The 24,997-nt window shown below is 37.1% G+C and overlaps 2 protein-coding genes across 6 annotated transcripts in view; both read right to left on the bottom strand.

The window, feature by feature from the left end:
- nbeab (neurobeachin b) overlaps window positions 1–5,377 on the bottom strand; it is a 203,748-nt gene extending 198,371 nt beyond the window's left edge. The window contains exons 1-2 of the mRNA XM_055028191.1: window positions 5,280–5,377; window positions 4,847–5,135 (exon numbers count right to left, since the gene is read on the bottom strand). Of these exons, the coding sequence (XP_054884166.1) occupies window positions 4,847–5,122 (276 nt within the window). The 5' untranslated portion in view covers window positions 5,123–5,135; window positions 5,280–5,377. The remainder of the gene's footprint in view (window positions 1–4,846; window positions 5,136–5,279) is intronic.
- Window positions 5,378–7,807: 2,430 nt separating this feature from the next.
- stard13b (StAR-related lipid transfer (START) domain containing 13b) overlaps window positions 7,808–24,997 on the bottom strand; it is a 62,491-nt gene continuing 45,301 nt past the window's right edge. For 3 of the 5 annotated variants that reach the window (XM_055028197.1, XM_055028199.1, XM_055028198.1), the window contains 13 exons: window positions 19,564–19,635; window positions 18,434–18,515; window positions 15,496–15,559; window positions 12,853–14,213; window positions 12,589–12,759; window positions 12,177–12,336; window positions 10,939–11,137; window positions 10,650–10,863; window positions 10,113–10,227; window positions 9,786–10,007; window positions 9,082–9,299; window positions 8,808–8,984; window positions 7,808–8,686 (listed from right to left, as the gene is read on the bottom strand). In XM_055028197.1, the coding sequence (XP_054884172.1) occupies window positions 8,569–8,686; window positions 8,808–8,984; window positions 9,082–9,299; window positions 9,786–10,007; window positions 10,113–10,227; window positions 10,650–10,863; window positions 10,939–11,137; window positions 12,177–12,336; window positions 12,589–12,759; window positions 12,853–14,213; window positions 15,496–15,559; window positions 18,434–18,515; window positions 19,564–19,635 (3,173 nt within the window). In that variant the 3' untranslated portion in view covers window positions 7,808–8,568. Of the gene's footprint in view, window positions 8,687–8,807; window positions 8,985–9,081; window positions 9,300–9,785; window positions 10,008–10,112; window positions 10,228–10,649; window positions 10,864–10,938; window positions 11,138–12,176; window positions 12,337–12,588; window positions 12,760–12,852; window positions 14,214–15,495; window positions 15,560–18,433; window positions 18,516–19,563; window positions 19,636–20,958; window positions 21,067–22,609; window positions 23,016–24,997 lie in introns of those variants that run through there. The other 2 variants (XM_055028200.1, XM_055028201.1) reach the window with 2 other exon arrangements.

The raw sequence follows: 24,997 nt of genomic DNA, 5'->3' as shown, positions 1-24,997 counted from the left end.
AGCTTTTATAAACCAAGCATACATTCCCACAAATTTCTGTTGAAAAGACTCCAACTATTAGGTATTCTTTGATGGAAAACAGAAGAGAGGCTTTTGGAAATATTTCAACCAAATATTAAAAATGCAGATAAAAGGGAATATTCTAAAATCATTATGAATAAATGGTTTAAATGCAAAACATCAAGCAGAAAGATAAAAATTTTTATTTTCTCTTATCTTTAAGTCAGTCTATATTATTGTCATCTCTTTCAGGGAGACTTTTCACATATTTCATCATTCTGAGCTTCAGCACATTTCTACCAAGAAACTAAAAAAAAAAAAGTTTGAACCCATAAAGTTCCCACAACCAGGAGTTAGTTGTTCTCTTAGCAACATTCTCCCGCTGAGCTGGATGATGCTTCCTGGGATGAGCCATGACACTAATTTAGGCAGCAGCCAAATAATATACTATTGGCATCTCTCTGGGGTAAGAACGCATGAGTGAGCAGAACGAATGAGAATAGCAAGAGAGGAGCGAGACCAAAGGGAGAAACAAAGATAACAGACTTACAGCTTTTGCAAAGTCATCTGACCTCACTCTTCGGCATTTCCAAAAGGCACTGATGGTTATCCTTAAACTAAAACATTCTGTACCCAAAAGCTTTATTTTTGCCGATGTAATCAGATTGACAGACAATTTATTTACACGTTAATGTAAGTAATATATCTGAGCTTTGAAACTCAAGGTAAACTTGATTAAACTACTAACAACAACCCAATAATTTGCATAGCACATGAAAATTGAGATCAAAATGCATTTTGCCATTCTTCATTTGATATGAATTAAAGAACATTTAGATAAAACTACTACTGAAATACACTTGATCTTGGATGTTCAAAGAGACAGAATATTTGCTGACAGGGCAAAACATAAAAAGTGCAATCCTTTACCTCGTCCTTGACTGAGGACATGGAAATGCATTATCGGCATGTCGCTGAATCAATTGACAGCTGAATGAAATTACTTTTAAAACAAACAAATTTGCACAGCGCCAGAATTTCAATTTTCTCTCAAATCATAAGAAGATTATCATGAAGTAGATCAGAGGAAAGGAAAATGTGATTGGGGGGAAACAGAATGGCTTCAAACTGAATAAACTCGACTGAGGAAGCACAGTGTTTGCATTTCGTACACCTCCCCCCCTTTCCAATGTAAGTGTTCTGAATGGGAAAGAATTAAAACGCTCAACGAGTAAAGAATCTATTGATGTACACACAGCTATTCATAACTAATGTAGAATCTAACTCATTTAGCATGAACAAACTACACCAGGTGGTACAACGACAACATCGGAACGACACCTAATTGTTCCACGTAGGTACATCATAATCTTTTATTAACCTGCTCTAACAGAGGGATAAATGCAAAGAGCTGCAGCATATAAACAAGACATGAGGGCCGGGTTTTCAATTAATCAAATATGTATTTAATTGCTTGATAAAATGTGTCTCAAAGTTGCAACAACATGCCAAGCTCAGCAGCGTGTGTCCCCTTAGCCCTACCGGAAATGCCAAAACATGGCCAAACGGTGAAACGTAAGACAGTGGAGCTCACAAATACAGCCTGTGGCATAATTCAAAACAGTGCCCATTAGAAAAGGGAGTTCAGAAGAAAAACTTGTATTTATAAAACTGTAAAAGAACATATTGATCCGATATTGATCAGAGTCTGTAACTGACTCAGGAGGAGCAGAGTGCAAATCATAGCTTATATCCACTTGAACACATACAGAAAGCCTTTCATAGCATCGCCATGCTATTAATCTAATATACATAGACTCGATCGATCTCAGCTGGAACACATTCAGTATAGTGGTTAACATGTGACCACATAGAATATAATCAGAGAAATCTATTTCAATTCCATAAACGTTTACAGCCATTTTTGAAGTTATTTATTATTACCTTAAATCATAAGCACAATACAATTGCAAATATTGCATCAAAACATCAAAAACTATACACAAAAGCTGCAGGTGGAACAGCACAGCTACATTGAAAGACTTAACTTGGGCTTCCATTGATAAATGGAATAAAAATGTAACTCTTAATAGTAATTATTTTTCAAGAACCTGTATTATAAATAAAATGCCACAATAAATAACAATTCTTTCTATGATTAATATTTGCAACTCATGTGTTTTTTAACGAGATAGTTTATTTGTTAAATAAAACATTAAATTATCCTATTTGTGGTATGCACACATTGGTTCAAAAACATTTATGTAGACTAAATGCTTCACTTGACATGAATGTAAAGAATTCCACTCACAAATTTCAACATAATTTTTGCTACCTTGTGGCTGTTTGTACTTGAAAAAATCCTCAAGATGTGAACTCAACTATAGTTTTGACATGGACATTTGTTTATTCATAGCTTTTTTGTGGCTTTTTTCATGTTTTACATTGAAACTAAAACACTGGCAGTGAAGCAAAACAGCTTACAGATGCACTGTGATAATTCAAAGATGACAGTAAAATCTTGAATAGTTATGTTTTTGGTTGATATTAAAAATATAAATTATTTGACACAATATTAAAATAAACTCTAGATTATGTAAGACAATCACAGAAAATGGTGAATAAAGGCTGCACTTTCTTAAAACCCCAATCTTGCCAATATAAGAATGAAATTGCTATTGAACATGATGATTCAGGATTCCTGATGTGAATCATAACATAAAAACAAGTTTTAAAGACAATTATCTTCAATATTCATTCTTATCCTGTAAATAAATGTTAACTTTGTACTTCTATGCACCTTTGTGAAAACAAAAGAATTAGTATTTCAACAGTACATGTTCAAATCAAGATCCTCATATTCCTAGATGGATCTTAAATAAATTACTTTATCATCCTACAAACTGCATGTTATGAAATACAGAATACATAAATCTCAGAATCTTCAGAGAAATTTGAATTATTTTCTCAATTTATATGCAAAGAATTCAACAAAATTGTCTTTCCATTCCAGCTTTTTTGAAGATAAATGTCTGATGTAATTTTGATTTAAAAAAGAAAAGGTAGAAAGAATAACAACTATAATCTGGTGTTACAATTATTGCACCAAATCTATCATTGCTTGGACTGAGGTCAATCTTTTCTTACTAGACATAATCTAATTTCACTGGTATCTACAAATAAAAGACAGCTTCCATACTCTCTTAATTAAATCTGTCATTTAAGAGTTTCAAACTGGTTTGATAGAAAACATTTTTTTTTAAGTCTGAATAGATCGCTCCAGTGCTAAAATCTGGAACTTTAAAAAAGCATGAACACAAAGTCAATCACAGAGTAAATTTATCATGCAGAAAATTACAAAAAAATGAATGTGCAATCATGTCACGGCCAAAAGGTTGAGTAAAAAGAAAAGCAGAATTATCATCCAATAGAGTGTGATTTTCTTTGAAAACAGCACAACGAAGTGAGAAGGGGCAAGGTGTCAGTGACTCTAGCTCCTGCAGTATAACTCTAATGTCTGAACATGCCAAGGGCTACAATTTGTTCTGCTCCACAAAGTGGGTCTCTGTTGAGCTGGAACAGGTTGTAATTAATCTCTAGTGTGCTAACAAGGAGAGGCCAACTATTGCAAACAGACTGCAGATGGTCAAAGCACAAGCTGGAAACTGGTTTTGGTTTTTGATTTAACGTTAAATAAAGAACTAGATGACTTCAGTATAAAAGTTTCAGATTACAATCCATCATAATTCAATTTGGTCCCAAAAAACTGTATTACAAGAAATTTTATTAATAATTCTTTGAGGAACATACCATAGAGAAGAGGGTCTTGATAAAAATCGATGATTGAAAAAATTAAAGTTCCAAATCCACTCATATTTTTCAGCACACTCTTCTTCCGGTTTTAAGTGATTATAATAAAATTCTAGAGAAAGTCCCAGATTGATTGGTGGTTTTTCTATCTTATCCACAGAGTAAACTTTCCTCCCAGTAATAACAAAATTTGGCATCTTTTTCTTGTAAATGTTTGTAGGTCTTAAAAGAACAAATGTAGTAGTGAAGAAACGAAAGGAGAGCCAGCCATCAATCTTGTCTGGAGCAGATAGCCTGACTAACCACTCAATATTAGCATGTTAGACTTCTGCTTAAAGAGGAAACTTAAAAACATAAAAAAATGTTTTGCAATTATTGCACAAGATTCTGTGCAATTAACTAATGGAAACTTCAACCATATTTAGGTCTCAAATAAAAAAAAACATATAAAAAAGAGAAGTATAGCTAAATTGATTACAATGTTATATTAAGGTAGTGTTGCTTGCATTTTAAATAAATGTCATTTCCTATTGCACATTTTTTCCCTAGGTTATTGTACACCAAGAATTTCATACCAGCCTCTACCTATCACCAGTGTTACAGCAGTTATGCACTGACCTGATCTGGAGTACTACAACAATCATATCTTGATCCCTCAATATGCTTCTGTCACAACCAGAAGCAGCAGATGCATGTCCTCATTAAAACCACAACATTGAAATATTAAGTGACCACTGGATTTAAACGCCTCACTGAAACAAGTGCACGTAAATTCCTGGACTTTCCTAAAGTTAAAAACTTCAGAAATTACTTTGTTATATTCAGTTTTCCTCCAACAGGCTACCGTTTAAATGAATGACTGTACTATTCACATTGAAGATTCCCTCGCAAATATCAAGACATGTGTACTGCAAACAATTCCTTATTTTCACAGGCTATGTGTCAAAATGATGTGCAATCATATGTGAACATTGCTTTCAGAAATAATTCCAGGTGTGGATTTGAGCGATAAGGAGATAATGTGCAGGACACTTACCAGATTGAGCACCGTCTCCACAATATCCCGGTTGGAAACCTCGCCGACCTGGATGAGTCCAATAAGAACAGCAAATTTCATCTTGATATTCCGGATAGGAACCGCAGGGTTGATCATGCCTGCCGGGAGGACCACTGAACCTGAGCCGGACAACATCATTGGCTTCCCGGTGGCAGCAGCGGGGACCGCAGCTCCGCGACGCCCGTGACCTGGAGCAGGTTGACGGTCCGAGAGCGACAGCGAGTCCGGCATTGCCACCGGTTTCTCGCTTGCCATTTCCACGCCAACCCTGAGGTTTTAATGAAACACTGATAAAGGCTCTCCCCGGTCTCTTCGTGTTGTGTTTAATTACTGGTTAAGAGCGTTAGGAGGAAGAAGAAGAAGAAGAAAAAAAGAGAAACACTTGAGAAGCAAGGAGAAAACAGAAGCAAACCCGCAGAAGAAGCCGCTTTCTGTTGAGAGAAATCCACTCTGGAGAGTTCGGCTAAGGCAGTGTGTTGTTGGTACCAGCAGGTTAAGCAAGCTGACCGACCTGCGCTGTGAACACAAAGCTGAGTGCGCGAGCGCTTGCGTGCGTGCGTGCGGATCTTTTAGGATGCGCTTCTCCTCTCTGCAGCCGCTGTCACCGCCATGTTGCCGCCCCCTGGCTGCGGTTCCTGCGGTTCCTCTTTTTGTTGCTACATGGAGCACGTCTTGGTGGCTTCAAGCTCACTGAAGTTTCCAGAAATAGACCAAAGGGGGAAAAAATGATTATTTTACTATAAATGTCATTTTCGAAATATTTAGACTTGTTTTCTCGGGAATTTAAATCAGACAGTTCAAGTTTTATGTTGAACTGCCTCCTGACAGAACAAAGCGTATCTGACGCAGGTGCACATAATGACACCACTTTCGTTTCACATCCTCCGACGTTTTATAGGGCATTCCCAGTGTGTTTACAAACTTATCAATGACTGCCTAAAGAAGTTGATTGTAAATGGTATTGGATGCTGTGGATGTTTTTAATGGTTGCTTTGAAAATCAAAGCTATGCAATACATTTTACAGCTGTAAAGGTTTACAAAATTATGACTTAATTATTTGAACTGCGAGCCACATTAAGCAATATTTGAGAAAATTTGAATAAAAGCAAAAAAAAAAAAAAAAAGCGATGGTTGTGATTAACAAAGGCTGTTTTTGCAATAAATAGTGACTTTCAAATATATTCGTACCCATTAAGCTTTTTTATATTTTGCCACCCAACTCTGATTTTTCCACCTGATTGGTGGATGTCTTCTCCTCCAGAGTCACCATGGCACTTTTGGCTGAATGATGTTTTCGGCTATGGAAGTAGTTGGACAGACATGACTCTGTAGATTTGCAGTTGTGCCATATTCTTTGTATTTTGGGTTGATGGATTGAACAGTGCTTCCAACGATTGAAGTATGATCTCAAACACTCAATGTTTGAGACTGTCAAAGGTTGGGGTGCTATTTTGTAACCCAACCCTATTACCATCTTTTATTTTTTCCAGAAAATAAAGATAAGAAAAAGTTCAGCAGTAAACTTAATTAAACTTCCTAAAGGGCACGTAATAACATTTGGATGTATAATCAGAATAAACTACATACAGGTGGACTCTGTTGAAAATGGAGGTGACTTCATAGCACTGAATTTCATTTTTGGACACCAGAAAAAGAGAGGCACTACATAAAACCACAACATAAAAAAAAAAAAAATCGGATCTGGTTTATGCAGCTCATGCACTGTGAGGAACCTTTAGCATTTTGAGGTACAGCAGTTTTTCTTTTTGATCAGAGGGCAGCCTTCAGTTTCCTCATGCGTCAGTACATCCTTGGGCAGTTCACCTCTATTCCTTCCTTAGACCTTTATTTGAGCCATATGACATCTGCACATCTGGAATACCCCTCAAGAGTTGCAGTATTGGACATGTCCTGACCCAGTTGTTTAGCCATCATGATTTGGTCCTTGTCAAATTGTTGTTGCTTTTCTTACTGGAATCTATCTGTTTTGAGAAAAAAAAAATGTCAGCTTGCTGCCTAATATGTCCTGCCCACACACAGTCACTCATAAGAGATAAATTCTCCCTCTCTTAGTCTGGAAATCATTTTTTTCAATTTTAGGGTTTTGTCAAACTGATTTTTGATTTTAAGATTAGCTTCAAACTATAATTTCAATGCATGAAGCTAAACTTAACTTTCTATTAAAGTAATCCAGTGCTTCAAGTCCTGATTAACAAACGCAGTAAGTATCACTTTGTCTTTATTCTATCAGTAGCTCATTCAACCCACCTACTAAGTTGTGGATTGCAAATATTTAGACAGAAAATAAAGGTTTTCTACATGTAATCTGTTTTATTACTTTAAAAATGTGCTAAAACTGAAAGTATTTCATTTTGAAAGGCATTTTTACATCTCTGCTGAATATTGAGATTTCCCCTTGTCTAGCTTCAAAACTGTAAGATATAAAAAGGTAAAATTCACAACAACTAAATTATTCAGTACATTTGGATCACTTTAAAATCAGACTAAATGTCTCTGATACCTTGCAGTGGATGTGTTCCCCTGAAATGTCCAGTAGAGGTCCCTCTAACTCCAGAGCTGAGATCATTTCTGCAGTTTTACAAATAAATGTTGTGCTTAAATTTTTTTTCTGTCAGTCTCTGATAATATATAATTATCTTCTTGATTGCAGAAATCCTGTCAGCAGAACTTCTATTGTCTTTAGCATACCTTTCAATGCATTCACAGGTCTACAGAATGAACAAGCCTCACCTTTGATTCTGTGATTAAATGTTGGGAGTCAAAGGTGAGGAATGAACACCTCCAGCAGAGTTTGGTGTCAACATATTTTTGGAGAATTTCTACTTTTCCCTTCAGGGTGAGCTACTGTCAAGTACCAACTATGATTTATTTCTTGATACAATGGCAAGATTCAGAATCAGGCTGCACAAAAATCGTATAATAAAGATATTTTTATTTTAAAAAATTGCAAACAAACAAACAAAAACAAACAAACACAAGACTGAGTCTTTTACCTGACTGTATGAGCCAGTACCATAAAGCAGGTATGATCAAGTCAAACCTTCAGTCATTATTTTTCACAACTATTGGAGGTCAAAGTTACATAAAATTAGACATATTTAAAAATGTCATTACATGACCAAAGTAAAACCAGCTTACAATCCTGTACCATGTTTATTAAAAGAAGTCTGACCAAGTAAGAATCAATATATGAAATTAACATATGTACTATTTGCCTGTTCTCATATGTACAGAATGTACAATTTGCTCTTAATTACAAAATATTCACTCACAAATATACAAACACTTGGGTTTACATAATTATATTATTTAAATCTGTACTGATTAACTATAATGCTTCTCAGAAGCATTTAAGAGCTTGAATGTCCTGGACATTGTAAAGAATATCAATACATATTTATATTTTTGAACAAAATAATTCACAACAGAAGCTAAATAAAATTATAAAGTGAAGGACATTGGCAATTTAATTAATTTCCCAAATGAATTATGCTCAGCACCCAAAAATATCCTCCTTTGCCCATGTGCAAGTTGAAAGGCTTGAAACTGTTTTCAGATCTCTTTCACAAAAACAAACTGTGCTTTTATTCAGGGGCACTGTCTGTGCAATTCATGTGAGCCATTTAGAAATGACTCAACAGCTCAGTCCTGATCTCAAAGCTTAACAGACATAGCGGTTTCAGATTTTGGTTTCTGGCCCATCTGTGATCAGCGGCTGAAAGGAGTTGCGGATCCGGGCAGCTTCTGCGGCACAAAGGTGACCAAATGCTTTGTTGTACCAATCTGGAGTCCTTCCCCTGAAAGCAAAACCATATTCTGAATACCACATGCTAAATAACAAAACACGGCAAATGCATTCATTTTGTGATTTAGATTTAAATGTCTGAAAATTGTAGAACAAATTATTTTTAGATTTACTTTAAGTCAACTCTGCAGATGTGAGTTAGTCTTGACTTTCCAGAGCCACAAGGTTCCAGTAGGTAGTTTGACTCCAGGATCATAGCTCGAACTCCTTCTGTAGCAGAGGAATCCTCATGCTCTATTGATACAGAAACCAATGAGCAAGCACCCTTGGGCAAGTCTGTCCTCCAAGACCTTCGCAAAAAAGGAGAAGAAAACACAAAATCAAATTTTATAGCCTATTAGAATTAAGAGATGATATGTTTTTTATTTATTTTTAGCTGTCACTAACCTGAGAACTACAAAGTCCCTACTGGGATGAGGAGGCATGCGGCTGAGGACATACTGAAACACCTCTGTTTGTTTATCCAGTGTCTCACACACTTTCCACTGAAGCAAGTCCATGTCCCACAGGTGGCGCTCCCGCAGTATACGGTTTAACACAACGGATGGTGGTGCTTCCACTTCTACAGACACTCGCCAACGTCTTAAAGGATTTCCATCCCCCACCTGCCAAAAATGCCAAACATGAATATTTAACTCATTTTAAATATTTTGTTAAGGCAATCACAAAATTTTGGTTTGCTGATATGTAATTCAATACAAACAAATGTTGGGTGCCAATGAATTTGCTGTTTGACAATTCAAACCTCCATTTTGTTGTCAAACCCTGCCCTTTCATCCTTCCAACTTCCATTTGATACTAATAAATGAAGTTATTTTCTAAAATCAATAGATTACACACAAATGTACACAGAAATAACTCTAAGCAACATCCTGCTGCATATATTTAACAGAGCGATAAAACCATTTCTTTTTATTTTTTTATGCAGTAGACTATAAAAAGTTACTTAAAATCACTAATTGCCAAATTGGGCAGACGACTTTGCTTTATGACCAGAAAAGTGGAATGTGAAAAACTACAAAAGCAGGAAATGCAGTCGGGGCAAAATGACCAGCAAAGTAAGATTAAAAAACTGAAAAAAGACCACAAACCTTTTTGTAGTACAACTCTGTGTTATCTGAACTGCTGGATGACACCCAATATTTGGACTTTTCTCTGGCCTCTTTAAGGAAAATTTGTAGTCTCCCTTCCAAATGTGTTTGATATGTTCCATCATCCTCTTCCAGCTGCCTGCACAGCTCATCGATTGTCGGTGCATGTAATTCGGCCTCCACGTAAGAATTGCGTGACTGATTAACCATCTCATGAGGGATCTAATGGGTAAATCAAATTACAGGTCAGACTAGATCCAAATGAATACAGGAGTGGGTGTTGCACCCAGGAATGAAATATTTGCAATTTTCAATTACTGGCTGGACCTCAAAGAGATGATTGCACTCCATGATCATATGAGCAAGGCCCTGTGCTGCAGCTAAGTTTTCATTCAGATCCTTCTGGTCCGGCCTGCCTGTGGCATACTTTTTCTGCATGGCCCTAGAGAGAATGGGGGAAAAAAAAGTTCAATTCTAACAGAGTTCAGTACAACATCCTAAATAAATGGAGTATAAGCCCCTTCTCTCCCTTGTGGGAAACCCCTTTAGTCCTTTTAAAGAAATTTTAACACGATAGATTTACTTTGTTTATACACAGCTTGAGCTTCTAAAACAGAAAGCATAAAAAGGGTCATAACCTTAGTAAACTGGCACCGATAGAGTAATCTAATGCACCCCTAAGGGCTGAGTAAGCTCCGTAGCACACGTCAAGCCATGCTTTATGGAGTCATAGTGAAGATAATTACACAAAAGTTAATGAAACGCGGGCAAACTATGCTCATTATACACTTCTTTTTTTTTTACAGAGGAGCTGAAAGGACAGACATTAAATTAGATACAATGCAATAATCCAAGAGAAATTACTTTGGTGATAGATTGTCCTTCCTCATTATATTGAGGTGAAACAGAGAAGGGGCGAGGCACACTGCAATGTTCATGGGTGTCATCTGATTTTCCTCCACGGAAGAAGTGACATCACTCAGAAAACAGAGGAGCGTCTGCAGCACTTCTCGGTTTTCATCTGGCATCAACATTATGGCTGCTTGGACAGCTTGTAACCTTTGGTCCTTTGGCACATCTGCACACATAAAATACATCATTTTACATTTCTTGTTGGACAACAAAGAAGGGGAAAAGAGAATGTTGTGCTTACACTGGTAAATATGGAGGAATGTCTCTCCGAGTTTGCTGGTGAGCAGAGGTTCAGGTAGATCCCTGAAAAATTGCTTCACCATGTCAGCCACATCATAGGCAGACTGATCTTCATAATTTACATTATCTGGAGAGCTTTCATTCATCTGCCTAAGAGCATGAATTCGGGACTTCACCCCAGACTTTCGAAACAGACCCACCTGGTAGACAAACAGAAATCCTTTAGCACACAGGCACTTTCAGTGCATGTAATTCATTCACAGCATTGTATCAAATTACATCTCAGTCATAGGAGTAGAATTAGAATACTGTAAAAATTTTCACTTATTTAGTAATTCAACTCAAAAATGAAAACTTTCTACTAAGATTCAAAAACAAAAAAACATACATGAAACAAAATTATCCCCACGGAGATATTATGTGGTGGCTGTGTTATGGTTACACAGTCACATAAGCCAGAAAAAGCAAGAGAAAAGTTCAGACTGCTGTACTCAGGAATACCAATGGAAATTAGAATTAAGGAACAAACAGTGGAAGAAAAGCACTCATGCATAACATAGACAACTAAAACCAGGAGTGGACTGTGAAGTAAAACCGCTTCGTTGGTTTTAGGGATTTTGTAATTGGAGCGCTTCAATAGTCACAACAAACAGATGCATTGTGGACATGATTTACAGCTGTCACATTCCTTGTAATAAGCCACTCCTGCAGTAGGAAAGTCAGAGGCATTGAAACTGAGTGAAAAAGAGAAAAGGTTTCGATTTTTTAAAGTCCTCCTTTTGCATAAAGGAAATTTTACATTTGAATCCAATTTACTTAAAGTCCAGAGTGAAGTTTTCACTCGATTTGAGGAGACATGTGCTCAACTGCTCTCAGCAGAGTGTCCTCTCAAATTTAAAGTTTTGCGGTCATCTATCAGAAACTTACTGGCTGTTGCAGCACTACGAGCAAACTTTCCTAAACCTCATAAAAAATCTATGTAGTACAATCATAAAAATAATAAGGGATCAAAAATTAACAATGGAGAGGAGATGGACATAGCTATGAAGGCAACCTTGACTTCTTTACCACCACAGCAAAGCCACAGGCTGATCGCAAGCATGTGAAACAGCACTGATGCTGAAGTTCATCAAAAATGACCCCCAATCAAGCTTTGAGTCCTTTTGCTGTACAGTACATGAGCTTATGGTTTCTCCTGTAGATAAAGAACATACATCTTAACATTGGGAGGTTACTGACCTGGTCAAGACACTGACTCCTCAGGTATCTCAAAGCCTGCTGGAGGCCAAGCGGCAAGGGCTGACCGGAGCGCTGCACGTTCACTATGAGTGGCACTCCAAACACATTCTTGTCCTTATAGTCTGGTACCTTCATTCTCTTCATAAATTTTGGTACAGACCTAGAAACATTAATGAATGTAATTAATGAATAGTCTTTAAAAAAGTGCATAAAAAAGGATAGATAAAATTACTAAACAAATAAAGGAAGGTAATTTCAAGGATTTTTTCCAGGCCAACCAAACTTCTTTACCCCACAAAACACATTTAAAAAGATTTGATAAAATGCAGGTTAATTAATAAAAAAAAAATGCCTATCTGATTGATAAGACAGAGCATTATTGTTGACTGTGTGTTGTTTTAATAACACTTACCAAGTCCACCCATGCTTGTTAGACATGGAATATTTTTCCATGATCGCTGTAAGACGCAAGAGAGAAAACTTCTGTAACAAACTCAGCTGGCCTGCTGACTGGTTTGTAATTTGCAGGGATGCCATTGAGTGACTGAGACGATTGGATATCTGGAAGCTGGGCCATCTTAACCTAATGGCAAAGCAGACATAAAGTTTGTTTATGCTCATAGCATTTCTTTATACATTGGTACAGCCTGATTAAACACACTGTCATGAATCCTACCTGTTAGGTCTGGTGAGTGAAGCACCAACTCCAGAGTCTCTCCGTTCCCTGAATCTGGTAGATTCAGTCTCAGCTAATGATACTTTGTCTCTGTCTCCGTCACCAGGAGTAGTTTGGCTTTCGGTGACAGAGTTTTCCTCAAAATCTAAAGTGATCTGACTAGAGGACTGCAGCCGAACCTTATCTTCTTTTTCACTATCCACCTGCATCACCCCCTCTCCTCCAGGCAGGACATTTTTTGACCAGTGGTCCACTATCTGCTGCAGACCATTTACATGTAGCAGTATATCATCCAGGTGAGGGAAAAGGTCTTCTTTCTCCAAGTCTATTAAGTCTCCAGTACTGGCATACAAGTGTGACCCAGGAACATTGTCATAGACACTGATTCGGCTTCCTCTGGAGCAGCATTGTGCAACAGGTCTGGATTCCTTTCTACATGAAATTAGTGTGGAGTCCAGGTGCATGCTTCCTGTATGCCAGTTGATGGCTCCATTGGTTGGGGACAGACTTTCTATGGATAGTGCTTTGGGAAAAGTTCCTGGCTTATGGTCTTTGGGAATGTGGACCACTAGATCTTCGTAGGAACAGAATTCATTTCTGCGATTGTGTTCTGCGACTTTGTTCATTTGGTTGCCTGAGAGAATGTCTAAGTCCTCCAGATACATTCCACTGCGCTTGTGGTCAGCATGATGAGGCTTTCGTTCTTTCAGACTTGGTGTGCTGACAGTGCTGCCACTGGAGTGACTGCTACCCTCACTGCCGGACTGTGGTGACAGTATTCTGCTTGACGGAAGTTCTGGAGCTCCAGCATCACCATTTATGATCTCGACACAATGCAGCGTCTTCAGTGCCTGAGCCTCCTGCTGCATGACAGGAGAGCTAATGACCAAAGTTTTCCGATCCCTCACTGACGTTCCTTTAGATCTGAGGGTTTCCATGCGCTTCAGGAAGTCTTTGGCACGGGTGCGGCTGAACTTGCCTTTCTTGTCAGGCACAGAGTGATAGTTGGAAAATTCTTTGGGGATGTGAGGCATTGTGAGAGATGTAGAGTCTGGCATCGCTGCAGAATCTGAGCAGGTGCGATTAGAGCAGTCAGAGTCTTCCGGGCTAGGGCCCCTCCGACCACTGCCCCCGCTGCTTTCACTGTGCAATGAAGAGATCTCGGGCTCACTGAGATCCGTCAGAACACTCTCCCTGCTGGTTGTACTGTGGCGAGGCAAGCCGTCTTTAGATGTTTGGCCTTCTTCATGCGTTCTAAGCAGACAGTCGATGTCCTGTAATCTGGACCAACGTTTGCTGCTCCACTCAAAAGTCCATTTGTCACTGATGGCGAAGAGGTCTTCTTCATCTGAGTCTTCACTCTAGAGATATACAGACAATATTCAATTGCATATTTAATGTAGAGATGTAGAAGTACACTGTCTGGTAATTCTTCAGTGCAATTTTGTTTATTCCAACAATATTTACCCTAAGCCAGTGGTTCCCAAACCTGGTTCACATACCCGTGCTTTGTATATTTTAGATGTTGTCTTGCTTCTAAACAGCTTAATTAAATTAATATGTGATTAACAGGCAGGGCAGGGTACTTAACGACCAGTTCTGAGAACCAATAGCCTAAGAAATCTTAACTAGTGAATCACAATCTAATGGCTTTGTAAATTTCCAAATTGCTTCCAACATTTCAAATAAACGTCAAAAGCTCGAAAGGATCCTGATAAAAGTTTTTCTTTTTCACAGCTTGAGCAAACCGCAGCCATGTCTCAGCGTATTTCATGAAAGAAAAAGAGAAGAGCAAAGTTCTTCTCTTGGATTCTTTTGATGTCTAACTAAAATGTTGGAAGCCATTTGGAAATTTTCAAAGTCATTAAGCATCTACAAACAGACTACTTTGCTAATTGAACTAATCCTTTATCTGTGATGCCAAAAACTGTTGAAAATGTTGACATCGTAATAATTTATTCTGTTTTGAAACTTGAAACCAACAGCAACTGCTCTCTCACACCTGCTGTGAAATCTCCTCTGCTCTTAATATAAACAATTATTGATTGCTTATGGCACGAAGGCTGGAAAAAAATGTTTGCAATACAGTTAATAAATTTTATATCACATAAAGATCAGTCACAATTACCTAAAATCTGTGTTGGCAAATAACATTTTAGAAAAAAACTATTTAGAACAGATATCATTGTATAAGCAAAAGAAATAGATTTTACTTGCAAAATTAAACATATAGATTTTCACATCTACACCAGGTTTCAATTAAATAATTTCCTTTTCATAATATTATACATTCAACAAATTTTAATCTGAGTGATCAAGTTACTGTAAATCTAGTGTGGCAAAAAAGTGTAGATTACTTTTATAAGATATACAAAAGATAATAAACTATGATACCATGTAAAGATGAAAGAACAGCAAATTTTTGTTTAAAATAAGAAGGAAACCTGGTCACTCAAACTACTATAATAATAATTTTTACATTTTTTAAATTTAAAGATTTTTAAATTTTGTAATTTTTTTACAAATAAAACCATTGGTTGTATGGTATTTTTCAAACACTAGCTATTATTGTACTGTCATACCAAGAAGCTCTTTGCAGTTAACTAAACAACAAGCTAATAAACAGCCAGGAGCTCCACTCACCTTCTTCTTTGGAAGATTCACATCAAGCTTCATAGAAGCACACTTGTTGAGTGTGTTAAGCCGCCTGAAAGAAAAGATGGAAACTGAACTGAACAAGCAGCCAAAGCACAACAATAACTTTTGAATGAACGTACCAAAAATAGATTTCCATTCAGTTCTGAGAGCTGTTTTAATGTTAATCTGATCAGGCCCTGCTCTGGATCCACAACCAGACCCCGTAGGGAAATGGACCTGGTCAATATAATAATATCCTTAATCTAATAAACGTGAGTAATTGCCAGCCATCTCTTTCTGTTGAGTCTGGGTCAAGATGTTGGTGGCTTGAAGGGCTGCATGGAGTATTTTGAGATTCAAATATAGATTAAAAAAATGTCAAACCCTACCGACTCACTCAAACATAATATCACTAAGTGTGGTGATGAATCATTCTTTGAAACCATCCTGTACTTTATCTGCATAATATTGTTTTTTGTTTGTTTGTATATCAGACTTCACACGAAAACTTTGTTCCCTAAAAAAATTTGCATTATTTATAATTCCTCTTTTACAGAGACACACAGAGACAGATCAAACTGATGTTCTCAATATGTGAATTAAATCACACGTCAGGGCTCAGAGCATGTTTTCCTTGTTCAGCTTAGGAAAGCTGGCCTGTGTTCCAAATACAACATAGAGATGCTTTCCAAAAGTATCAACACAGACTTGAACAGTAATGGCTTTTTTAAAAGATGGATTGAGCAGCGATTCTTCTGTTGTATTATAACCTCACCCTGCCCTGAGCTTCTCCACAACCGTATATGTTTTCAGTTTCTCTTCATGATCCAACCTCCCATCACATTTTCCAAAAACTTATTATAAAACACATCAAGGTTTGTGGCTTTCATGTGAGAAAATCTTAAGAGATTCCAGATGTATAAATTATTTAGTCAAATACTGGAAATCACAGCGCAAACACTTTTTCAGGATCAACCAAAGAAAATGGGAAAATACACACAACAACTGAGCTGACTTGTTGCAGAAAAAAGTAACAAATTTGTGGAAAGATAATCAGGGGTTGACTGCTCCAGATTCTTTTTCAAGCACGCTGTGATGGAGGCTCTAACTGCACTCCAAAGCTGTAGATGATAGGGGTTATTAAAACAAGACTTTCCCATCATTGTTACTGAAGATAGCAGCATACGGAACTAAAGAGAGGATTTCCAAGCAGGGAGGCCCTTTATTCCACACGCCTAAAGAGCTTTAAATGTGGTCGCTAAAATAAGAGGGTACTTAGCTGGAGATCAGAGGCTGCACTAGCATGTATGAAATATCTATCTGTTCAATCAAAGGAACGCATGGTATGCAGGGTGGCATTTATTTTTGTTCTGGGACTGTGGTGGCATCACTGACTAAAGGCCTATTATTACGTTACCATAGTGATGGTGGAAAGTCACGGGCAAAATCACACTGGAGGTGGAACTGTTTCCAATTGTTTCCTATTCATCCCATGGCTAGTTTGGAATGCAGATGAGTTGCTTTAGGGTTGTTTGGAGTCACAGTATGTTGAGCGGTGCGAGGCACCACTAATGTCTCTCCTGGTTCCCTCTTTGGATCGTTTCCATAGTTGCTGTAGTTCCTATGCTGTTTTCACTTTGGCTTGGGAGAAAAAAAAAACAACCTACTTGGGCTCTAAAAAGCAATGTAAAGTCAATGGAACAATTATTTTATTCTTCAGAAAAAAAATAATTAACCCGCAGGGGAAAAACAACATTAAGTTACTGCCATATGTTTGAGAAGTGAAGATAATTTCTTTCTACCCTCTTTTAAAGTAAAAAAATTAGGTAAGTTTAATGTAAACACGCTGAAATACACTAAAAATTTTAAAATTTGTTAAAAGTTTAAAGGAACTTTCAGCTTATTAGTATAGTATTCTCTGTTTCTCGAGGATATCAATGTGATATGATATCATCTCTTTGTCACCAGTTACTTGGCTAGTCAAGTCATTTTTCTTGTCATTATGTACAAAGAGATTAATTGAAATTGAACTAAAATATATGCCCAGTTAAATCAGAGTGTCATCCTGGGATCAATAACTCTATTTACATTCCAACTGGTTGTAAAGGGTCTCTTCTGTCCTGCTATCACAAACAAACATGAAGTTTGTTTAATGTCAAACTCCAAAAGGGTTCAACATGAAACAAAATATGAATATAAGGGAAAGCACGTACTGCTCACTTTTGGATGCTGGGGGCTTTTTGCTAGGAGCCTTATTATTGTCTATGATTTCATGATTTCATGAGTTTCATGAACCCTTTGAGAAACCAGGACATTTTAAATATGAATCTGATGGACTCTATAACCTGTAAATGATTTTTACTTTCATCTTTGGATAAAAAGGAAAACATCGTCAAATCAACATCCCACACAAAATCAATCTTCTTACATGACCATGTCAGTCTGCAGATTACATCCTATTAAATACACCCTATTAAATACCTGACACTCTTTTCAAGAAAAGAGTGTACAACAGAAGCATAACCCTGGACTGTGGACAATGTAGAGAGATTGCGAGACATGGAACGGTCAAAGATCACTTTTTCTATTTGCTCCATTCTTGTGAACTGTTATGGGAGAAGACGAATAGCTGTTCTGTTGGCAATGGGGAGTTTTATAAATGATTTAAAGTAGGGGTACCAATAATTTTGGCATCAAAGCAATAAGTTCTTAACATAGAAACATTATTTTTCTCTATTGAATAAATGTCTTGGAAGTAAAAGTATTTTGGTTCACAATTTTGAATGCTGCTTTAGTCACATACTCCTGTAGTATAAAGGTTTCTACACATCTTTACCAGGAAGAACCAAAAACCATGAGCAACTCTGTATAGATTCTTCTACAGATGTACAAGTATATCTTCTTCCACTGACTCTCATTTTATTTAGTGACTCATTTCACTTACTTGCACAGAGTTTCCACCAGATCTTTGTCCAGAAAGTCATGATCTCTTTTCACAGGGGTGATGTCAATTGGAAACTGTGAATCTAAAGGGGGAAAAAAGCAGAAAACATCTGAGTGCAAAAATCCGGAGTGAGTGGTATTCTTAATATTCCATTTTCTACAAGTCCTGTTCAACACAAAGGAAAAATCGAAGTGTCTAGAAACCACAACATTCATTGCAGTGGTAAAGAGAAGCCATGAAACTTTCTGTAATTTGAATGAAAACAGACAGAATTAGCCCAAATAACAGAGCTTGCACTTATGTGGGCATTGCGACTTGCTCTTGGTATGAGCTTCCTGTTACATAACTATAGACTGAATCTATCGTTTCACTAAATTCATGTGAAGTTAGTCTCTTCTCATGGAAACAGAAGCTACAATGAGCTCGACAAGGCTTTGCCTGTTCAAAAGGGCAGCGATTCAAAGATATCAAGGGCTTTAAAATATGAAAAAAACTCAACAATACATTTAGTTATTAATAAGGTTTTTGACACATAACACCAGCATGAAAAATTCTGTACTTTGACAAGATTATCAGTTCCCTCTTCATTTTTTTTTTCTTTTTACTGTTCCAGAAGCTGTCAGGAGAAAAAGATGCATAGCACTACTGCACATCAAAAGTCTGGCCTCAACACTGAGATCTGTGGGAGTAAAGCCCCTTAATGCTCTGATAAAACCAATTTCTTCCCATGACTTCAGGCGTCAAGCACAGCAGACATGTTTATAAAATACTTGTTGGATGGAAAAGATTAGATTTTTAAAAGCATCTGATCTTCTGTTTATTTTGTGGTGTCTGCAGATCTGCTCAGGGCTCCAGCTTTAAGGCTTCTTGAGTATAGCACATGCAAGCTGTATAGGGTTCTGTGATCAGTGTTTGACAAAGACCAGATGACATGGCACAACTATTTACTTCAAAAGGTCACATCCAAAAATTTCGTTTTACAATGGATCCAAAATAAAAAATAAAATTTTTGGTTCATTGCAGAGCTGGGTTATCCATGTGCAACTTCATTAATCCCGAGCTTTCAACAAACAATTTCCCCCCCTGTGATGATGAATGCATGGAGGAGTTTCAGTGAGTGCTTTCATTACCTTCAAAGAGCTGAGCATACTGGGGAAATCCTGCTGCCCGCAGCCAGTCACACGCCTCTTTTGCCTCAATTTCTGCAAGGCAACAACAGAGATGAAAAGTGAAATTAAACCACATTAATTGAGATCATTTTCAATTTAAACAAAACCACCAAACCATTCATCAAAACAGCAAAAAACAAAGAAGAAAAAAAAAATCCCTTGGCACCTTTTTCTTAAAGTCGGGTGTGGAAGGACCAAATGGTTTTCTCTTTATATGCAAAGTCGGAACAAAAAGTACTAACTCCAGAGAACTTCCATTAACGTGGCAACTTTTTGTAAGACAGCACTTACAGAGTGTTACAACTGTTACTCCTAAAAATGAACAGCTTAAAATATTACGTTTTAAAAACACAAAACATCCATCATACCATTCCTATGGATTAAATTTGTTATAAAACGAGAGACTTCTCGTAACTTTGTCTTCAGCACATCTATAAATTCACTAAGGGATAAATTTTGAAAATGTTTATATGTGAATTCATATACTTCAAGATTAACAGATTACAAAAAAGAAGTTTTGTGTGCAAATTACAAAAATGCTCATGACAACATGGCAAATCTGTTAAAAACAAAACAAAAACTTTTTTTTGCAAGATTTTTTTTCTACTGTTGAAAAAACATTCACCTAAAGGATAGATTTATTAATAAAAGATATGAAACAACTTAAAATGATTGTTAGTGCTCTCCAGCTCCAAGCTAAGAAACAGCTGAAAAAGCAGTGATCCCGTTCTCTGGATCAAAAATTGCCTTTATGATCTGCAGAATGAAGCTATCAGTGCCACTGATGGTCTGAAAAGGAAAAACACTGTTGACACCTTTCTATTAATGCTAATAGGGGTGGGGACTATTACCGCCTACATGAGAAATGATACCCGACACATCAATGCTACAACCCACAATAAGGCACATTAGGAACCAAGGTACTCTCTTATTTAAAAGACAAAGTCTAAAAATACAAAATATCAATATATTTTGTTTTAATATAAGAAAAGAAAAGATTACTAGCAGTAATGTTTAGGATGGAAATCACCACAGCTTTAAAAAATTAAATGCAATAACAATGCTATGAGTTGACTAAACTTACCAGAACCAATCTCAAAACAATATTGTGTCCAAATGAGTCTTTGTACAGATGTTCTTAACATTTTAAAGAACATGAACAACTTTGCTCTTGACTGAGAGCAAACAGCACATATGTTCATCTTCAGCTAAACACATAGCTAAAGGGGAATCACTAAAGCAAATCTGAAATCTCAGCTCCAAATTGTGACCAGCACACAGCAGCTGCAACATGCACCACAGTCATTCATCCTACAGTTCCACATAATTGCACAAAATTATCTCTGTGAAACTCACCTGTGCTGCTTTGCTTCCAGATTATGAAAACATTCAAAGAAAACTGACTTTGTCTGGTTTCAGGACTGACCAACAACTGAATAAATATTAACAGCTCCCTCTGTCCTTGGATGTCTACTGTTTATCCCTGAACCAGGAGATAAGTCAACATGTGTTTGCTGCCAGGAGCCACTCTGCTATGTTCCCACCTGCGTCAGCACAAGCTAAAGCCTTTGTGTTCTGCTAGACCTCCCTCCCAGGTGAATAATATCGGCTCTTTATTATTCAACTGCTATGCATAGTGAGAGTGTTGTCAGGCCCTTTTGTGTCCCAGGACCTCAGGTTGGACCACTGAGAAACAGTAACAGGATCTGGGAATCCCTCTGTTTTGCATTCTGTAACATGATAGTGAGACATTCTGTCCTCTCATCCTCTCTCTAAGGAAATCTCTCGTGGATAAAAGACTGGGGCGGGCATCGCGCCAAAGAATGAGAACTTGTGTTTGCTCTTCACAACCTAAAGCTTTAAAGCTCTCAATGGTATAGAATTACAATTTCACAAAGAAATAAAACCCAGTTTGGCTGCCACACAATGGTGCAAAATGTTAAAAGCTGCGTGCGGCTGAAGCACCTATAGATCGGCTGAGTCCTTTTATAATTCATCTTATGCAACATTGTCTACTCTATAAAGAATACTTGTTATATAATTCACATTGTGGACATAGCATGTATCAGCTCTAGGTCAACTTGTCCAGTCAAAGGTTCATGCCCTCATTTCGTACCTACATGTTGCTACCTTGTTCCTTTCTATTTTCTGTCAACAAACCATTCCATATCCATGTAGCTAAACAATTGCCGTCTGTTTCATTAGTCATATATGGCTAATGAATTGGAAAATATATAATGATAAAATACTTATATTTATACTAAGTTCTGAAAGCCTAGAATCACTCTGTAGTCCCATTTACTTTGATTCTGATCCTTATTGGCGTCTGATGAAAAAATAACTCTTTTGCTGTACAGCTTTCTTACAATAAACTATGAGTAGAATATATATTCCCAAAGTTGGCATGAACTGACTCATGGCTGACACAGTCATTCTGTCAAAATTCAACCATTACTTATCTGTTAAAATGTAAAATTTCTTAGCATTATTTCATTTAGTTGTATACTGTCTGAAAACTTTGTTACATTCTATTTTCATTGTTTGTGGTTCTAATGCTCATTTTTAACCTGTTCGCTGTATAAAATATGACAGATTAGGACTTGATAAAATCAAAATACCTTTCGGCAACCTTCTACTTGTAGATATTATTTGTTGGATTTACAGAGCCATATTTAATTAAAGTACTCAATAGAATATAGAAAAATACTTGAGCTCACGTTAGACAGAAACATCTCCATCTAAAACTACACAAGTGGTGAAATGATTAGCACAGATCACAGCTAGTGAGAAGAGCCAGAGTTAGCACGTTTTTAAACCTTAATTACATTCTATTTTATGTCTAATCACAAATCATGCAATGTAATAAACAAGCCCTGCGTTTCAAAAAACCTTTTGAAAAAAACTATCAAAAAAAAAAAAACAATACAAGATCATATCCATTGTTTAAGAGCCCTTGAATCAGCTGACATGCTGGTTTCCTTTCAGTGAAAAATAGTTGCGTACTCACGGGATATTTTCATCATAGAGCCAGAGTAGCTTCTAAATCCATCAAGAGTTACGAGTGTCTCCAAGCATGTCAGAGCATCTTCATTCCCACGCTGAGCCACATTCCTTTTCACTGTCTGAACACAGCTGGCAGTTTGAAGTCAGATCTACAGCTCCTAACTCTTTCCATTTCTCTCTCTATCTACCCCCCAAACCACCATGTGCCTTTCCCAACACTGAATCTATCCTTTAACCCACCCACTTTTCTGTGGCAGGCTCCCACTCACTCAACCCCCTTCTTCCTCATGTACCGCTCCCTGTGCCAAACCTTCCTACCCAGCTCTGCCCACAACAACTCCTTCATATACAAGTCAGCACATTTTTGGAAAAGATCGCAGCTGCTGCCAAAAGATTGTTTCTTGATCCTGATAGTTTGTGTCTCTATTTCAAGATGAAGTCTTAAAAAATTCTCAACAATTTCCTGAGTGAGAATTTGGTGAGACCAAGGTTATCTTTCACAGCATTTCAAGTCTTACTCCAAAAACGTGGAAGAAAAATTCATGTGGGAAAGGTTTCAGTTAAATAAACTAGAATGGAGTGCAGCTCCAGATGTTGTTCCTAGGGGTCAACGAAATGGAAAAAACGTAGACAGCTGAAGTCGGGGAAAACCATGACATAAACCGCCAGCAATCAGAAGCAGTGAATCATGCAGGAGCACTCAGCTTTTCAGACTGAAAACCTTCTCTGTTTCAGTCTCTTTGTTTGTAGGAAAATCAGTGAAGATCACTCTGTCAATTGAATAATTAGATCACTAAGAAAAAGAAAAATATAAGATAATAATTCTTATCATTAGTAACCCAGGTATTAGAATAACAAAACATCTAAAAGACATCTACATAAACTGATGAAAGTTTTTAAGAAAATAAAAATTTAAAGAAAGTAGGCATGGATATTGTCACAGTATGATAGTTCTGAGTAAAATTAAATGGTACTGTATCTTTCCAAAATGTATAACTTACTCCTGCTTAAATAAAAGAGAAAAACGAGTCACAACTTTTGATTTACACAAGTTGGCTTTCTTATAATAATAAAGGAAGAACAAGCTATCTCCATTTATTATTAGTTTGATCTTTGCTACATACAATTCATCAAAACCACAGAATAAACATTCACTAAAACGTAATGTGCAAGAAAACACACTGATTATAGAGTGTCATCCCTTTTTATAGTTCTGCTGAACTGTAAAAGAGCTGAAATGAACTAGACAGTCATTCCTGAATAAGCATATAATAGCTACAGTATGAGTGATGCTTGTTCGGTTTATACAGTTGAATGTTTTCTCTCTGGTAAGCAAGGGAATGTTGCTGAATCCTTTCATCCAGCTGAACAGCAGTGTGCATCAACAGGTTGGGGTGGGACAACATTGTGTTACTTTATACACAGCTGGAGAAAACTGCAGGAACTCAGACAGTTGTACTGCAGTCTCATTAAATTGACTTTGAGCCATAGAAATATGATGAAAAATATCTGTGGTTTTCAAAATCTAATGTTTTAAAACCTGTTATGTTATAATATTGGCAATAAGCCCATTCCTCGACAAAAGGCAAGAAAACAATCTATTTGAAAAAAAACCCAAACAACCAAAACTCATGCTGTCAAGTCCAAGAAGAGCCAGCACTGGGCTGACTTTGTGAAGTAATATATTGACCTACTTTTTAACTGGATTACAACAGAGGAAATGGACAAATCTTCATCTAATAAGAACACTCTGTTTCCTATCTTTGTATCTGAAGGCACTTTAGCTTAGTGGGATTTTCCAAGGTTACATAAGTAAATTATTTCCATCCATAATTTCCAATCATGTGAGCAGATTTCCAGATGAGGCCTGCCTCCTCACTCTGTGACGCTGCTGCCATTTTCTGTCGAAGTGCTTTGGGTAGAACCGGGAAATTATCTCCTAGCACAAACAGGATGACATAGGTGATCCACTTTAGTCACCATAAAAACAAAGCATTTACCGGTAAATGCACTTAGCACTTAACAGATTTTTAAAGAAAGACAAAGGGCCATAAATTGGAGTACAATAAAAATCTCTGGGCTTTCTGCTACCCTTATGCATTACCATGGAATGAATCAGCCAGACAAGAAAATCTCCCACCAACCATTACGATTGTCTGTTAAAACACCTGGAGAAAGACACACAGAAGCAAAAATATGAAGAAGAGGAAAAAAAAAAAACAGACACAACTACTATTACTGAAGGTGCTGTCATACTTGGAGAGACTGTAAGAGCAGCCACTCTTTCTCTTTATGAAGGTAATTGCATGCAGACACTCACTCACAGTGAGCAGTCAGCTTCGACTAGACAGAGTGCCAGGGGAAACACAGAGACCCATCCTCTAAGTCTGCC

The sequence above is a fragment of the Poeciliopsis prolifica genome, unplaced genomic scaffold (assembly GCF_027474105.1).
Source record: "Poeciliopsis prolifica strain line A6 unplaced genomic scaffold, Auburn_PproV2 SCAFFOLD004, whole genome shotgun sequence".
NCBI classification, from domain to species: Eukaryota; Metazoa; Chordata; class Actinopteri; order Cyprinodontiformes; family Poeciliidae; genus Poeciliopsis; species Poeciliopsis prolifica.
The sequence above is the reverse complement of the archived record's forward strand: the minus strand, read 5'-3'. Positions and strand labels throughout refer to the sequence as shown.